This window comes from Eutrema salsugineum, unplaced genomic scaffold (genome assembly GCF_000478725.1).
Source record: "Eutrema salsugineum unplaced genomic scaffold, Eutsalg1_0 scaffold_1, whole genome shotgun sequence".
NCBI lineage: Eukaryota > Viridiplantae > Streptophyta > Magnoliopsida > Brassicales > Brassicaceae > Eutrema > Eutrema salsugineum.
The window spans coordinates 13,204,957-13,219,976 of NW_006256909.1; the positions used below are offsets into that span (position 1 = coordinate 13,204,957).

At 33.2% G+C, this 15,020-nt stretch overlaps 3 protein-coding genes and 1 long non-coding RNA gene across 4 annotated transcripts; 2 read left to right on the forward strand and 2 right to left on the reverse strand.

Annotated features, from left to right (window-relative positions):
- The first annotated feature begins 2,323 nt into the window (after positions 1-2,323).
- LOC112082329 lies at positions 2,324-2,852 on the forward strand. The gene is made up of 2 exons (XR_002896990.1): positions 2,324-2,386; positions 2,514-2,852. It is a non-coding gene; the product is annotated as an uncharacterized LOC112082329 (long non-coding RNA).
- Positions 2,853-5,524: 2,672 nt separating this feature from the next.
- Positions 5,525-8,247, reverse strand: LOC18029174 (primary amine oxidase 1). The gene is made up of 4 exons (XM_006414556.2): positions 7,114-8,247; positions 6,914-7,027; positions 5,809-6,362; positions 5,525-5,681 (listed from the first exon to the last, which is right to left on the reverse strand). Exons 1-4 carry the CDS (start codon positions 8,245-8,247, stop codon positions 5,525-5,527), a joined length of 1,959 nt encoding a protein of 652 aa, XP_006414619.1.
- A 1,268-nt stretch (positions 8,248-9,515) lies between these two features.
- On the forward strand, positions 9,516-10,221 carry LOC18029176. The gene has a single exon (XM_024149560.1). The coding sequence runs from the start codon at positions 9,561-9,563 to the stop codon at positions 10,002-10,004; it is 444 nt and encodes a 147-aa protein (XP_024005328.1). The 5' UTR covers positions 9,516-9,560; the 3' UTR covers positions 10,005-10,221.
- A 246-nt stretch (positions 10,222-10,467) lies between these two features.
- LOC18029175 (5'-nucleotidase SurE) lies at positions 10,468-13,211 on the reverse strand. Its single transcript, XM_006414557.2, has 9 exons — positions 13,005-13,211; positions 12,530-12,624; positions 12,303-12,367; positions 12,029-12,072; positions 11,609-11,686; positions 11,238-11,391; positions 10,957-11,136; positions 10,806-10,862; positions 10,468-10,719 (listed from the first exon to the last, which is right to left on the reverse strand). Exons 1-9 carry the CDS (start codon positions 13,154-13,156, stop codon positions 10,609-10,611), a joined length of 936 nt encoding a protein of 311 aa, XP_006414620.1. The 5' UTR covers positions 13,157-13,211; the 3' UTR covers positions 10,468-10,608.
- Between the last annotated feature and the right edge of the window lie 1,809 nt (positions 13,212-15,020).

The following is a 15,020-nucleotide window of genomic DNA, read 5'->3' on the forward strand; positions in this document are numbered from 1 at the left end:
GCCGTTAAATTCGCAGAAAATACCAAAAATATGAATAGACAACTTCATCTAATTTACTCGCCTCCTTTTCTCCAATGAGGCCCTCTAACGATTCATCTCCCTCCCATCTGCAATACATTGGAAACAAAACATCAAGTTCAAACGACAAGCTTTTACTTCTACAAAGACGCTCTCTCTTCCAACTTTTTTTTTTTATTTGATTTCACATCTCACTTCCTACTTTTGGTTATCAAAGACTTTTCATTACTTCAATCACATAAGCTCCTATGTTTCTTATTCTCATCTCATAATACCTCTCCAATTCCTAATTTTGCAGATAAAATCCACTCTGAAATCAATGATTTAATGAGTAGCTGCGGATTCAAAAGTTTTGAGGGTGGACTTTGTGATGATTTGTTGTTCAACAATTATCGATATAGAGTCGAAATGTCAGTTCATCTCCATTCTCCAATTGTCAAGGCGACATGTCTGTGATAATATTTTTGCTATATTGAAAATGAAAGCGAAGGAAAATCAGCTTTATGATCGATTATTTTGGCTACATATTAGGATCAAGTCTGCATACTATCTCTTTACGTCAAATCATCTTTAATCTGTTGATTTCAGTTCATTTGGTAATTTACGTTTCTTTCTATTTCACTTAATGTTCATAGTTCATACGCTATCTTAATCTCTAGATTAACTACGCCCATAGTGGAAAGTAAAAAAAAAACCCCCAAATCGACAGCGGAACTTATCTTGCAGATCGACGGCGGCACCACTTCCCCGGAATCTACAATAGTACTTCCCGCTTTCTCCTATCTCTCAATCTCCGTTTCTGAACGTCTCTCCTTTTTAAATTTTTCCTATTTTTGAGTTTGATTTTAAAGTTCCAGTCGTAAGTGTTCTGTCTTTCCAAGTATAGTTAATCTATTTTTCTAGATATTGAGTGAATTCTCGACTTTTTGGTTTTGGGTTTCTGGGTTATTCGTTGTCAATAAGTCTCGGGTTTAGATTGTGAACCATCTGTTCTTAGTATTTTGGGGTTGGATTTTGCTTCCAATGTTGATTCTGAGATTAAATCGTAGTGTTTGCAAGGTACTGAACTGATTGCTAGAGGTAAATGCAGGAACACCAAAAAGACAACTTCAAAGTCCGATGATGTGTACTCAAGCTTACTATGAAAGCCAAATTTTCATCAACTATGTATGTCCTTTACCTTTTTTTCCCTTCCATCAAAAAGGTTTTTATTACGGTGAATCGTACTGAATATGAGATTTGTAGTTTTGTTTAGAAATTTTGCAGCTTTAACGGTTGATGGTAAGGAGAACACAGAACAAGTCCAATGCAGTGCCAGTGATATTGAAGAGGCATTTCATGAGTAAAGTCAACAAAACTTTACTTTCTCTAGGGGCAAAGTTTCATTTTGTTGAATCATGTTCGGTCTTTTTACCTTTCATGTTGAAAGTAGTCCTTGAATCTCTTCACTTTCTTTAGAATCAGTTTTTCAATATGTGAAACTAAAGTGGTTACTATAGGAGTATAAGATTGCAGTAACCACTTTAGTTCAAAAAACATTGACGCGTCCGATGTCTGATTGGAGTTCTCTAATCTAGACCATATTTTGTCTATGTTATGAGTTTTGAATGTACTTTTTCATGTTTTGATACTATAGGAGATTAAGATTTGCTCTTCGTTGGAACTGTCACCGAGATTCCAACTATCAAAGTTATTGTCATGAGGTTCACAAAAAGCTGGTGGAGAGTGCTAAACCTTTCACTAGCTCGCCTCCAGAGTTCCGTTGGGCTAAAACATGGTATTTATCTAGACCAACCGCTCTTCTCCATTTCCAATTTGGTGTAATAAAATGGTGAAGATTAGTTTTACAAAATGTAGTTTCTATTAAATGGGGAAAAACCTTAAAATAACATTCTGTGAGCTTAAAAAAAGTGTATTTCACACATTTTTTTACATTTGATTTTTCATGTAATAAGTTATTTTGATATCATTTTTTCTCATATAAAGGAGATATGTAAATTGTAATATAGGGTTTACCTTTATTAAAGTGATATTTCATAAATTAAGTGTTCAAATTAGTATGATTTTCTGAAATATTACTATATTCATTGTTAATTTGGCAACTTACTATATATTTTATTGTATTAATCTTTCAGAATACTATGATACATGATATTCATATGAATATTATGAACACTATAAAATTAAAATATATTATAACAACAAAAAAACCCGCGTAGCGCGGGGCAAATACTAGTGTGTATGAAAAGAAGAAAATATCTCCACGTGGCCGCCTTAGCAGATAGATCTGAAGTTCCATCTTACATGTATCACCACTGTGATATATCTCTCCGCCGTGAACGTTTACCGCCGGGAAAAGTCAACGCTGGTAATACTTAACAAATCATCTTTTTAATTGTTGAAGCTTCTTGTCATAGTGGTTGGTACCGACTTGACTCCTTTTGCGATTTTGCCGGAAGATATCTAGTTAATCAAAATTTAATCCTTTTCTTCAGCTTGATCAGTTGCGGAATATTCATTAGAGAAGCATCAGAACACGACGACAAGTTCTAATTCGTCATACTCATCACCAAACAGTCGCTTCATCTTGTTAATTTTCAACCATTAAGAACCATCACTCAAAATTTCATTCAAGGAGAGCGAGGATTTACACACCGTGGAAGAAAAAAACAAGTACTGGTGAAACAACACGCAATTAACTCTTTTGGGATTTAAATAGAGCAAGCAAAAAGAGAAACCAAAAAAAAATCCGAACAAGCCAGAACTTATTACCGGTTTACGCTTGAGATTACTATCCGATTAACAGAAACAAAATATCCAGAGAAACCTAGAAACTAAAAACAAAAAAAAAAATATTATACAAAAATCTGGATTTACCAGAATTTACTCCAAAAACATATATACAGCACGACGTCGGATAATGCTGGTACCGACCAAAAAGAAAATTAAATAGTTTTACACTAATTAAGAATTCTATAAACAACCAATATCGAGGGGGAGGAACCTAATATAGGTTAACCATAGGAAATCCTATTAGAAGAAATATGTTAATTTGTGTTTGTTTTCGTCATGTGAATTCGAAGTGGAGAAAGATAATATCCTTGCTCTCATATAACAAAGATCTTTATGGTCAACAGTTGTGCAATAAAGTCAACACTACTTGTCTAGAATTCAATTTTTTGTCTTTAATCACGCCATTTACAATCCATGGACATATAAATTTTTCTCATCATGTTCTGAAACTTCATCTTACAATTTCTGAATTTATGCTGAAACTATTATCTTATGTATGTGTTTTTTTTAAGTTCGAAGGTTGTCTAACTCTTAATAATAAAATAGAAGTATAATTGGTAGTAAAATTGTTGTAAGAACCAGGGAATTCTATCATCGAATTCTTAGGAAAATGTAAAACTCATCAGTTTGTAGTAAGTCTAATCACATTTATGTACTAATTCATAACTGATGAATTTAAAATCTTTCAATCAGAAGGTTAGCAAAATCGTTATGACAAATTTAGACAAACGTTAGATCTGTTGATACATAGATAATTTGAGATGAAAAGATGAAGTGAATCATAATTTATGACTATCGATCCAAGATCTCATTAACATTAAAATTGATGCAAGAAACTACACTAATAAAAAAATAGAATTACTAAATTCACATGAAAAATTCAAACTCATTGTAAGTAATACTGCATAATCGATGAATTGAAATCATGCAAAATTGTTGTATTGAGTAAAGTCATGCAAAATCGTTCTCGAGAGTCATGCAGGTGAATTGTTGTTCAGAAGAGAGTCATGCAAAATCGTTGTAAGAAGCTTAGGCAATGTTTGGGCATTCATGCATACATTGGGTAAATTACTAAACTGATTTATGTGGCATATTCAAAGACTTTCATGTAAATAATGTAATTATACCTAATGGATAGAATATGTGTTACAAAGTCTTCATTCACAGTGCTAATTTTACCTTATGACAGTTTTAAGACATATATTCAATTTCTTTGTCAGTTAAGTTTTTTTATGTTGATTTTCTATAGAGTATATATCAAGTTAATTTCCTTTCAAATGATTTTTTTTTGTGTGGTAATTTAGCTCTTTTGATATCTCTTTAAGAATTTTTGACATTATTTAACGTTTAATTATAATGCTGATTTTGAATATTTTAATTGGCTGTTTAAAAAGCTGATATGGATGTCCTTATATAAATATAACAATAACTTTTATTAGTACTAGGAGAGAACTCGCGCGTATGCGCAGATCTTGTTTGAATTTATATTTTAAATAATTTATATTGAACTTTAAGTTTATTATTAATGTATTTTTGTCTAAAATAGTTATATTTTTTTTATTTCTTCTTGATGATATATTATATGTATCTCCTTTACACCAGTTGTATTAAATAGTTTCATTTTTTCTTCGATCTTTATATTCTTTTTATTCTTGTAAATCGTACTAATATAATATTTGTTATTTTTTTTAATTTAATATTTGATTGTTTTGGTTATATATATTTCATTGATTTCATCTTTTTTTATTACTTAAAAAAAACCATATATGGCATTTTTATGTGGATATCTTTCTTTTTACTATTATTTTTAATAACTTTTATCTTTTTAATAGTTTATTAAATATGATTTGTGTTTTATAATTTTATTAGTTGAATTTTTATATAAGATTATTTAAAAAAATTTAACTTATTTAGTCTCATAATTTTTTTCACTTGCATTAAAATTTAATTATATTTTTAGTTTATAAATGAAGTTTAAAACATTTTAAAAAAATAGAATTGTGCATTTAAAAAGTCTTGTATTATATAATATTTATAAGTTTGTATATAGTTAAATTAAATTTGAATTTTATTCTAATATAAATATATATCAATATTTATTATGTTTTTAATGAGTTTTAATGTGTTTTAATATATTTTAATATGTTTTATTGTTTTTGCTTTAAATATAATTAATTAATTATTCTATTAATTTGAAGATGACAGGTGGCTCTCTCCAACGCTGATGTGTCACTCAACTGGAGAGAGTTGGCCAAGTTTTATATATAAGATAAGATATTTTTATTAGTAAGTAGATTTATGTTTGCAAAAGTTTTTCATACTTATAATTTTTTTTAAAGTAATTGTCAAATATTTTGTTTCCGCATACTCTGTTTTTATGCAACCTATACCCAAACTAGAAATCCAATGTGTAAAGTGTCTCCACGAAAAATGTTTTGTATACTGAATTTGAACTTGGAACTATAGTACGGTCTTAGTACTGAGACCATTGTGCCATAATGTGCAGATTATATAAAAATTTATAGAATAAATTTCGGAACCAATTTCATTGCTCAATTAGAAACTTTTAAAATCAGCTGAATCTAATACATCTTACTTGGACCAATTATTTGAAAGTTTGGCCAAAAAAAAAAAAAAAACATAAAATCAATATCGTGCCATAGGAAAGTGTCAATCTTCTTCGTATTACTAGATTAAACATAAACTAACGTATTTACCCGATCAAAGGATCGTTGTCAAAAAAATTAGAAGGTCGAAGAGTAAATCCTCCGTGAAGAGTTGGCATTACTGGAAAATCTTCTTGGTATGGAATGTGATGAAACCCAACATTGTACCACATCACTATGTCTTTGTTCTCTATTTCTCTGTTCCTGTTCCCAAAAGACAAAACCCACAAAATTATTCCATTTTTTTTCCTTTTTGTAAATAATAATTGTACTATTATGAATAAATGACAAAAAATAATAATAAAATGATTAATTTAATAAAATAATTTACTTGCTACTCCATGCAGCTAAGCCGTCATCTCCACGGCTCCTATCACTATAAAACCCACCGGCCCATCTCTCTGACCGGTTATAAGCGGTTACCCAAACCGGATACTTCGTGTAAGCCGCTCTTATCTCCGGGTAATCATCGTCCGTTAAAAGAGAAGTTGCCGGTAAATGATCTGGTATCAGCCGGTAACCAACCGTATTCCCAATTTTCGTCTTTTTTTGTGGGTTAACTATTAACAGCTCAACCGGCTCTGAGCCGAGCCGAACTCTACCATCAGCTTCCGTTTTCGCCGTCTCTTTGACGACCGTCCAGTAACTTTTCCTCGGAGAAGACGTTTTGTTATTAACGTCCTTTACTCTTACCGTTTTAAGTTTGGCTTTCACCAAGGAATTACCGTTACCGTCAACGTCAAGATCTAAGTAGTACGTCAGGTAATGGTCGTGGTTAACGGCGATGGTGTTTTTAGCCACGAGTGTCCCGTGAATGTCCTCTGTTATCTGATCGTTCGAAGTGTACGACGTCGCTTTTACTTCCAAAACTCCAGTCAAATCCACCTACATATATAATTATTGAGAACTTGCATTGTCAAAGAAAGATTATGCAAATTATGAAAATCACAATAAAGATTTTTGCTCAAATACTTTGAGACGCATGATTTTAGCTAGTTTTCTTTTTTCATCTAATTTTTATTAAACTATCAAAGTAGAATAGAAGAATTACATTGGTGAAAATTTCTGGAGAAAATTTTCAAAAATCCGAGAAACTACATTGAAAATAATTCAATTAAGCTAAAAATTATTTCATCAATTTAAAAATAAATGATGTTTAAGACTTTTGCACATAAATTATTAAATTATTTTAAAATTTTTGTATAGAAATTTTTTCGACATTTCTATAATATCAGATCTATTGTGAAATAGAAAGAGATCGATAACTCGACTGGAAATATACTATGGGATAATCCAAAAAGTCGAGTTATTATTGATAATTGGGACGGATAATAATATTAAAGACTAATCCGAACTTAGGAGAATGTACAGATTTCCTAAACCTCTTCTTGATTATTAAAAAAAAAAAAATTTAAAATACATTAAGTTTACATTACCCCAACTCTGATGGCTCCATCCTTTTTAAATTCCCAATCCACGATGTAATCATAGTTTCCGAGTGTTGCCACCATTCTAACCACTAAACTAATATCAGCATTACCACTAGTAATCTGCAACAACATTAGTTATGAATTATTAATTAGTTACTTTTTATATAATTATATAAGTAATTAAGGAGCTGGATTTTGAAGTTTACCACTTGTCCTGGAACATTAATCTCGGTGTGTCTAAACGAAGCACCATAACCGTTTTTCTCAAAGACACACATCACATTGCTCATCCTCTGAGCTGTCCCATCTGGTCCCGCCACGTGTCCATCCAAAAACGCAGCGTTTTGTGGACAGTCGATGAGCGGCTGCAGATTGACGGCGGATCTCCCGAAACCGAACTCTCCGATGTCCATGAACGTACGGAAGTACCATTCGTAGGTAGGATCCATGTACGGAACAAAAGTCTCTGACACGTGTCCTCTGTACATCACTCGTCTGAACCTTCTAGTTCTCGGGTCACGAACCGAAGCCGTCGATATGGTGACCCCAGCTCGAGCGGTAAATCCGACGTGGAATTTCCAATTAGCCCATTTGATGATTTTATTACCGAGAATCTTGAAGCCTGTGTCGGAGACGTTGCAAGAGAACGGGAAAGGTTTGTGTTTGGTCCGAAAGTCGTTACCTTTTGAATCAGGGAGAGGCTTTCTGAATCTATCAGAATATTTCACGACTTGCATTGAGTCAACGTCTATGGTCACGGTGATTCCTTCGATGGGTCTTGTGAAAACGTTGACCGATCCGTCTCTGTAAAAGCAAGAGGCTTTGACCTCTCGTCTCGTGATGGTTTCTCCGTACCAACCAACGGTGAAAGGGATGCAAGAAACCTCGGAGATGTTTAGGGATCGATCAAGAATCGATTTCTTGAAAGAAGGGTAAGTTAGAGGAAGCTTGCTTGCTTTGAAAAGCTCTATGAATGTGAATGAAGGGAAGCCATGGCCTGTGTAAATGCGTGAGGATGCGATCTTGCTTGTGGTTAGGTCGATGATGAGCTCGTGGGTTTGACCACCGGCTCGAACAACAACGAGCGAGCGACGACGTGGTGGTTGTGGTGGTTTGTTCTTGGACGATAGCCATTTTAGTACGTGGCTTTTGTTTGGTTCTTCAAGATCGAGGTAGTGAAATGTGAGATCTTTGAGTTTGCCTAGATGAGATTTCTTGACGATGGAGCTTGTTTTGTTGATTTCTTGGGGAGTTAAGGGATCTAATGGGTGGAAATGTAGGCTATGATTGAAAGCACATTGTAGGAGAAAGATTAGGGTAATTAGTATTGGTCTCTTCATTGATGGAAAATTTATGGTCAAATTTAATTAGTCCGAAAGAATCTTTATGGAGTTGTTATTTGAAGAAGACGACAACGATATATATATATATATATATATATATATATATTCATGCACCAAATGTTTATATGTGCATGTGATCTATGTGAATAAAAATTAAACATATAGTCTGACTTGGAAAGTCGAATGAGATTAATTAGAATGATAAGAAACGTAAAGATGAAAAATGATTATCACGTTATATACTCTTCCTTCTCTTTTAAGGGAGCAAACTTAATAGCATACGGATTTTATGTATAACGATTGTATATTATATATATCATAACTTGAAGTGCAAACCAAAGATTATGGTTGGAAAAACAATAAAACAAGGATTATGCAAGATTACTAAGTAATCTCCCACTTGTACATGTGATGATGTTATTGCAATCACAGGTCCTGCGCTTGAATTTTCTTACGTTACATAATTTTCTCACCTAAATTCTAGAAGGCACAAATGAATTAAGTTGATGATCTTCTTTTTCACTCTTGTTTCCATTGTTTGTCAATAACAGATTATAGGGTAATTGGGTTTAATAACATAATTGGAAGCAAAAATAAAGATTTAATAGTCTCTTTCTATAGAGTAGGAGATTAAAACCTTGATTCGTATAGCTGATAATAGAACCCGTAGCATGCAGTTTGTCATTGTATTGTCAAATCTTATTATAACGAATTGAGGAAAATAAGAATTTCAGACGTTTTCTAGGATTTTGTTCAGAAAGAAAATTTAGATGACGAAGATGACATTATTGACTAATTAATGACATTCTCCATCTCACTTATGATCAATTTTGGGATGAAAAAAAAAACAAAACTAAAAAAGAAATGACATCAATTGTGATCACCATCACTGGTTGATATGGCTAGATTGGTGATGGATACAACTGAATTTGAGAAGAAGATTTAAGAAGCTAATAACTTATGTGAAAAAGGTAAAGCTATCTAATCAATTCCTATATGCTTGAAGGGTTTGGTGAAGTGTTGCAACTTTATATATATTATGCTTAGTCAATTTTGAAGTGAAGAATCGGAGCCAATTATACTAATAAGAGTGATTAAGTGTGCTTAAAGAATGAAGAAGAAGAAAGATTCAAAGTCAGAGCAAGAGACTAATCGACTTCTGAAAGTTAAACATGTATTAAGAGACTCTCTTTGGTCCAGAGACTTTGTAGTTGAAAGAAGCCACAGGTATAAATTCGTTATCATTATCATTTTGTGGCCATTCAAATTTTATCATCTTCTCAGACTCTCTGGCCTCTGCTCTCAGCTCAATGGCGAGTTCCTTTTCTTCAATCTATCTACCACGATGTTTCATCGCCAACAATGGCAGTCACAAATCAAACCCATCAACGAGCAGTCTCATCCTCAACAAATCTACAAAGCATCATCATCGTCCACTATCTTCTTCCCCGGCTTCCGTCGTAGAAACTAATGGCAACGACGAAGACAACTTCAATCTGAGTGGTTGCAGAGGGTGCGGGAAGGAGGAGAAAGAGAGTGGTTGCAATGGCGAAGGGAGGATTCAAGGCGGCATTGCTACAGTCCCTGGTTTCGGTTGGTGGCCCATTAAGGCTTACAGGCCTTGCCCTGCTTTTGTGGAGGCCGGAGGTAGATACCGCCGCTTAGGCCAGAGCATGGACGAGGTTGCCTTTGGTCGTGGTGACTCTAAATCCACCTCTGATTCTCAGCTAACCGAAAACAAGCTCAAGTCTTAGTAAGTTCAACAAGTGAAATAATCAAAGGTTTAAAAACAAGTCTTTTTGTCATTTGTAATTTTGGATATTATATTTTTGTTGGTTGAAACGAGAAATTTATTGATCAGAAAAAAAAAAATGTAGTGATCGCTAGAATCTCAAAGATGTATAGTTGAATTATGTACGTGTTTAAGTTTCATCAGTTTTCAACTCAAAAGTCAAAACCAGGTCTCTTCTATACTATTTTGGTTTCATATTAATTTGGGATTCTAATATGTACCTTCGAGGACGATGTCTTCTTCTTCATGTGAGAGAGGTGATTCTCACATGCATATTTTTAGTTGATGTAATGTGTCACATCACACATGCTAGAAAAACACATTGTAGGCTTGTTCGTTTTAACAGGTTAAGCTAATGCAAAAGAGTTCATAAGCTAATGATTTATATGATCATGGTTGACTTGCAACAAAATTTGTTGCCAGAGTTTTAGCTGCATATAGAACACAATATAATAACTCAAGAGTATGGATAATTAAACTAATACTGATAGAATAATAGGTCCACCACAGATTGTGGTCCACAATGGGTAAGTTCCTTTAAAAAGTGAATTTTTCATATGGTCGCATCACAAGGATGAAGAATATGGCTGGTTTGTAATCTTGGGAAGCCATTCTTTGTAGTAGTCTTGGCAATCCACATCAACCTGAGATAGAGCTCCAAGCGGCGTCACTGTAATCTGCGGTTTTAAAAGAGCGTTTGATTACCATTAAGTTAAGATAACGGTGTGGAGATGAGTTCAAGAGACATATATGGGATGCTTACATATCCTTCTCTTAGAAAGTGGAGATCAGTCCCTTCTTCAACCAACACAGTCCTTAGCTATCAAGCAAAAGAACCGAAAGGACTCAATTTTATATGTAGAAGAAACAGAGGAAGTAAGATAAGCACACTAGTGACAAATCATTATTGATACCTCTCTCTTGAATAAACGGGTATCTTGTGAATGATCAGCAGATGTGCCGTTTTCTGAGACTACTCCTGAATCTGTTTCCATTGTCATTGTTGACAACATCTTCGCTCCTTGTGCTTTCTCCTCCACTTGTCTCCATCCCATTTTACCCAAGCTCTTACCTTGTGTAGTTAGTTTGTATCCCTTCATTTGGAAAGGAAGTATAAGACATATGAAACTCAGAACGAGGGACAGTTAGGCGTAGGTATAAGATAATGACGTCTAAAGCTGCCATGAGACTTTACCTTATGGTTAGCAATATCTGTTGGCAAATCGATATTCAGAAAGCAATTTGTTGGGTGAGTTTTGTTCTTGATCGCACTGAGTATGCCGTTGATAATAGGCAAGCAAGCTTGGGCAGCAAGGACAAAATCATTAACATTGATGTCTCCACGTTTCCTAGAGAGCATTAAGGATGAAAAAAATTAGATGGTATTAGTGACCAAACAAATAGATGGTATTCCGTATTGGTAACATTATATGAAGGCTAAATAAAAAAGTTAAGATCGTGACACAAATAGAGAAGAAGTATACAAGTTATGAAAATTCTAAAGTAGCAAACAGAATCTCTGCGAGTAAAACTAAAAACATTAGTTTCTTGAGGATATACTCTTACCAATCATATGATATGGAGACAGAAGGGACATCATAAATAAAGGCTTCCCGAGCGCCAGCGACAGTTCCAGAATAGACACTGCGATGAAAACAACAAGCCACGTTAGTGCTAATTTTATAAACACAGGCAGGGACCATAGAAGCATAACAAGCCATATACAAATAAAGTGGCTAGAGGAGAAGTCTGGTTGCCAGAGAAACATTCTAAACTATTTATATCTGCTTCTATACCTTTAATATCTTCTACTTATCCTGAAAGAAGTTTCAACCATCTTGATGGTTTTATCATTTATGAAGCTTGAATGCGATTTTTTCGAACAGAAAAATTACATTTGCACTCTAATAATCAGAACAAAACGTAACGTAGTAATGAAATTTGAAATCAGAGCAACGGGAAACAGAGGAGGAAACGTTCACAGACATGTTATATCCGCAGTTGCTACCCACGTTTATACCACTAAGAACCTGCATGGAGAAAACAAAACATACATCACATTCACAATCTCCAGAAAAGAAGATGGAGAATATAAGCCAACGGTTCATCGAAGTTTCCTATAGATTAAACAGAAGTAGCTGTTGTTAGACACAAATCGAAAGCTCTATTAGCACATAATGAAAATCACTTTGCATCCGAAGGTTTTTATAGTGAGACTTCCACAAGATCACTGTACTAATTTGTAGCAAAATATGGTTACCAGGTCAGGAAGTGATGGGAAGAGTGCTTCCGATAAGCCCAAACCAGTACAATCCGCAGGGGTTCCTTCAGAGCATACAGAACCAAGTTATCCAAGAGAAGAGCCAACATGTGTCCAACATTCAATCAAATTTCATACAATTCAAACCATACTAATTAACGAGAAAAAGTGCCGTAAACTCTCAAAGTTCAAGGCTTTTTAACAAATCATTAACAATAGAAACAAACCAGAAACAGCATAGGCTACAGCTCCATCAATTTCTACTCGTTGTGCAGTGAGGGGTCTACTCCATATAATACTGTGACTAACAGCAGATTTCTCCCTGGAAATGACATAACAAGCAAAGAGTCACAAATCACATCCAAATAGGAACGAAAAAATGGAAAAGATAAAGAATCTAGTGTACAAATTGAACGGAGCAAAGCCAGACACATCACACAAGAAACTCCCATATAGCAGTGAATCTCTCAGTGCACATACGTTAGAGTAACATCTAAACATATTCGCGAGTTCCAATTGCAATCAAAATTCCAATTTACAATTTCTAAGAATCATGATTATATCAAACGACGAGCACTTCCAAATGAGTCCACGGACTCGAAATTCATACATATTCATCATACAAGAGCAGAGAGCCAGTAGATCGTATATCAAAGGCGATACAGCAACATTTCTACAAAAATTTAAGAGTAAGAAACGTACGAATCAGGAGCGCAGACGCGAACGTCGTAGAGGTTAGTGGAGACGAGGACCCGAACCAGAGAACGAAGGCCAGGCGCGTCTATACCGTCGTCGTTAGTGACCATGATGATCGGCTTTTGGCCGGAGACACGATCTCCACCGTCAATTTCCATCGCTCTGATTAGGGAAATGCGTAATCGCGTGCGATTACTGAGAATGAGAGGGAGCTCCAATAAGTGAAACTGTGAAAGTGTGAAAGGATTATATATAATGGGATCAATAATTTGTTGATTACCATTCAAAGTAAAATTAATCGGTTCCGTGTTCAACTATAATGTTTTCCAAGAATATAAATTTGTTCTTGTAAAAATTACCAATTTATTTATTTTGGTGTATTTTCCTATAATCGTTTAGGTTCTGGTCAACATTCTCCTACCTCTCATCAATAATTTGCTTTAACCAAAGCGCCTATTCAAAAGAATATTAAATTTAATTAGTCACTATATTCAATTTATCACACATATTTACTTTATTACTATATGAATACTTTTCAAAGTCAGTGAATTAGGTAACTAATAAGAGCATTGCAATAGTCTTCCAAATTTCACATTTTCCTTCATTTAAAGGAAAAAAATAAAAAAAAATTCTAATGGTGCTTCAATTTCACTTTCAAAAGAAATGAAATTCATTCATATTTGAAGGAATACTATTCATTTCTTTAATTTTTGAAAGTGAACTTTTTTATTTACAAAATATATCTCTAACTTTTATATATTTTAATTGATACCTAGAAAAAATATGTATTTTCTTCTACCCAATTAATTCTAAGAATATGAGTTTATCAAATCAAATTATAAAACAAAAATGCAATAATCACAATAAAAAATACAATAACATAAAAAAAAGAAAATAGCCAAGAACAAAATTAAAATACAAGAACATAACCAGCTCATTTCTCATTTTAAAATGCATTAACTGATCATTTTTAGAAAAAAACATATGTCTACTAGTATTCATAAGATTATGTTATAATTTATTTTTATTTATATTATGTAGTGTAATTTTATTTATATAATAAATTTTTAAGTTGAACAATTTCTATAAATAAAATAAATTGATGAAAGTTTGTAAAACTGCAAAGTAAAGGATTTTGTTACTAATTAATAATAGATAGAATATATTTAAGAATATTTTTTTGAAGAAAAAAAATGAAGAGAGTTTTCTCCAATAGTTTCTTCATTTTTGTTTTATTTTTTGAAGAAATATTATTTTTAAAGGAAAAAATGAAAAAAACTATTGGAAATGCTTAAGAAAGTGTCAAAGTGTACATTAGTTAGGTAAATGTCAAAATGAAAAAATGTCTATTAGTAACTTAATTAGAGGGGAGAGTTCCCAACACAGTAACCGTCTAACCAAAGCGTTTCAGCAAATAATTTGTAGTAGTTTCTGACACAAAGCTGATTATTTCCACTAGATGAGTACCATCTGTGTCATTAAGTAAACTATAATCATGATTACGTTTTTCAAAGGGAGCAAAACAAACATGGGGACCTCTTTTTTATAAATACAAGCAGAAATACAATATACTGTTTCAATATTTTTTTAGTATACTCACATGATCACAAAAAGTATGTATACTCCAATTTGTATAATTTAAAGTCAGATATCGTAGTTTTACTTTGTAACTTGATATTATGATGCCCACATAAAAACGAATAATATGTGTTATTGAAAACAAAAGTTATTATTTGTTTTTTTGATATCTTCCAACAATTTTGTTACAAAAACAATTTTTATGTTTTAATAGTATAGATAGAATGCTGAAAAATCTAACTGCTAAAAAAAGTATATATCACTGCTAGCTGTATTTAATTGCTACATAGCGATAAAAAAAAGAACAACAATTAACCACTAATTTAAGAGGTTCCATTTTTGACCCAGTCTAGAGACGAATAGAAATGGTAGATTTGTTTTTGGCATCTCTCTTAATTTCTGTAGGAGATGATTCTCGTAGCTCTTGCAAGCTCGGAAATGGCA

Bases quoted from the DNA above. Each gene is read 5' to 3' on its own strand.
- LOC18029174 (XM_006414556.2), bottom strand. From the start codon at position 8,247: ATGAAGAGACCAATACTAATTACCCTAATCTTTCTCCTACAATGTGCT. The intron at 6,363-6,913 runs GTAATGTAAACT...TTATATATGTAG, and splicing joins ATGGAGCCATCAGAGTTGGG to GTGGATTTGACTGGAGTTTT. The intron at 5,682-5,808 runs GTAAATTATTTT...TTTTGGGAACAG, and splicing joins TTAGCTGCATGGAGTAGCAA to GAACAGAGAAATAGAGAACA.
- LOC18029176 (XM_024149560.1), top strand. From the start codon at position 9,561: ATGGCGAGTTCCTTTTCTTCAATCTATCTACCACGATGTTTCATCGCC.
- LOC18029175 (XM_006414557.2), bottom strand. From the start codon at position 13,156: ATGGAAATTGACGGTGGAGATCGTGTCTCCGGCCAAAAGCCGATCATC. The intron at 11,392-11,608 runs GTAAGAGTATAT...AATGCTCTCTAG, and splicing joins GTCTCCATATCATATGATTG to GAAACGTGGAGACATCAATG. The intron at 10,720-10,805 runs GTAAGCATCCCA...TTAAAACCGCAG, and splicing joins ACTTTCTAAGAGAAGGATAT to ATTACAGTGACGCCGCTTGG.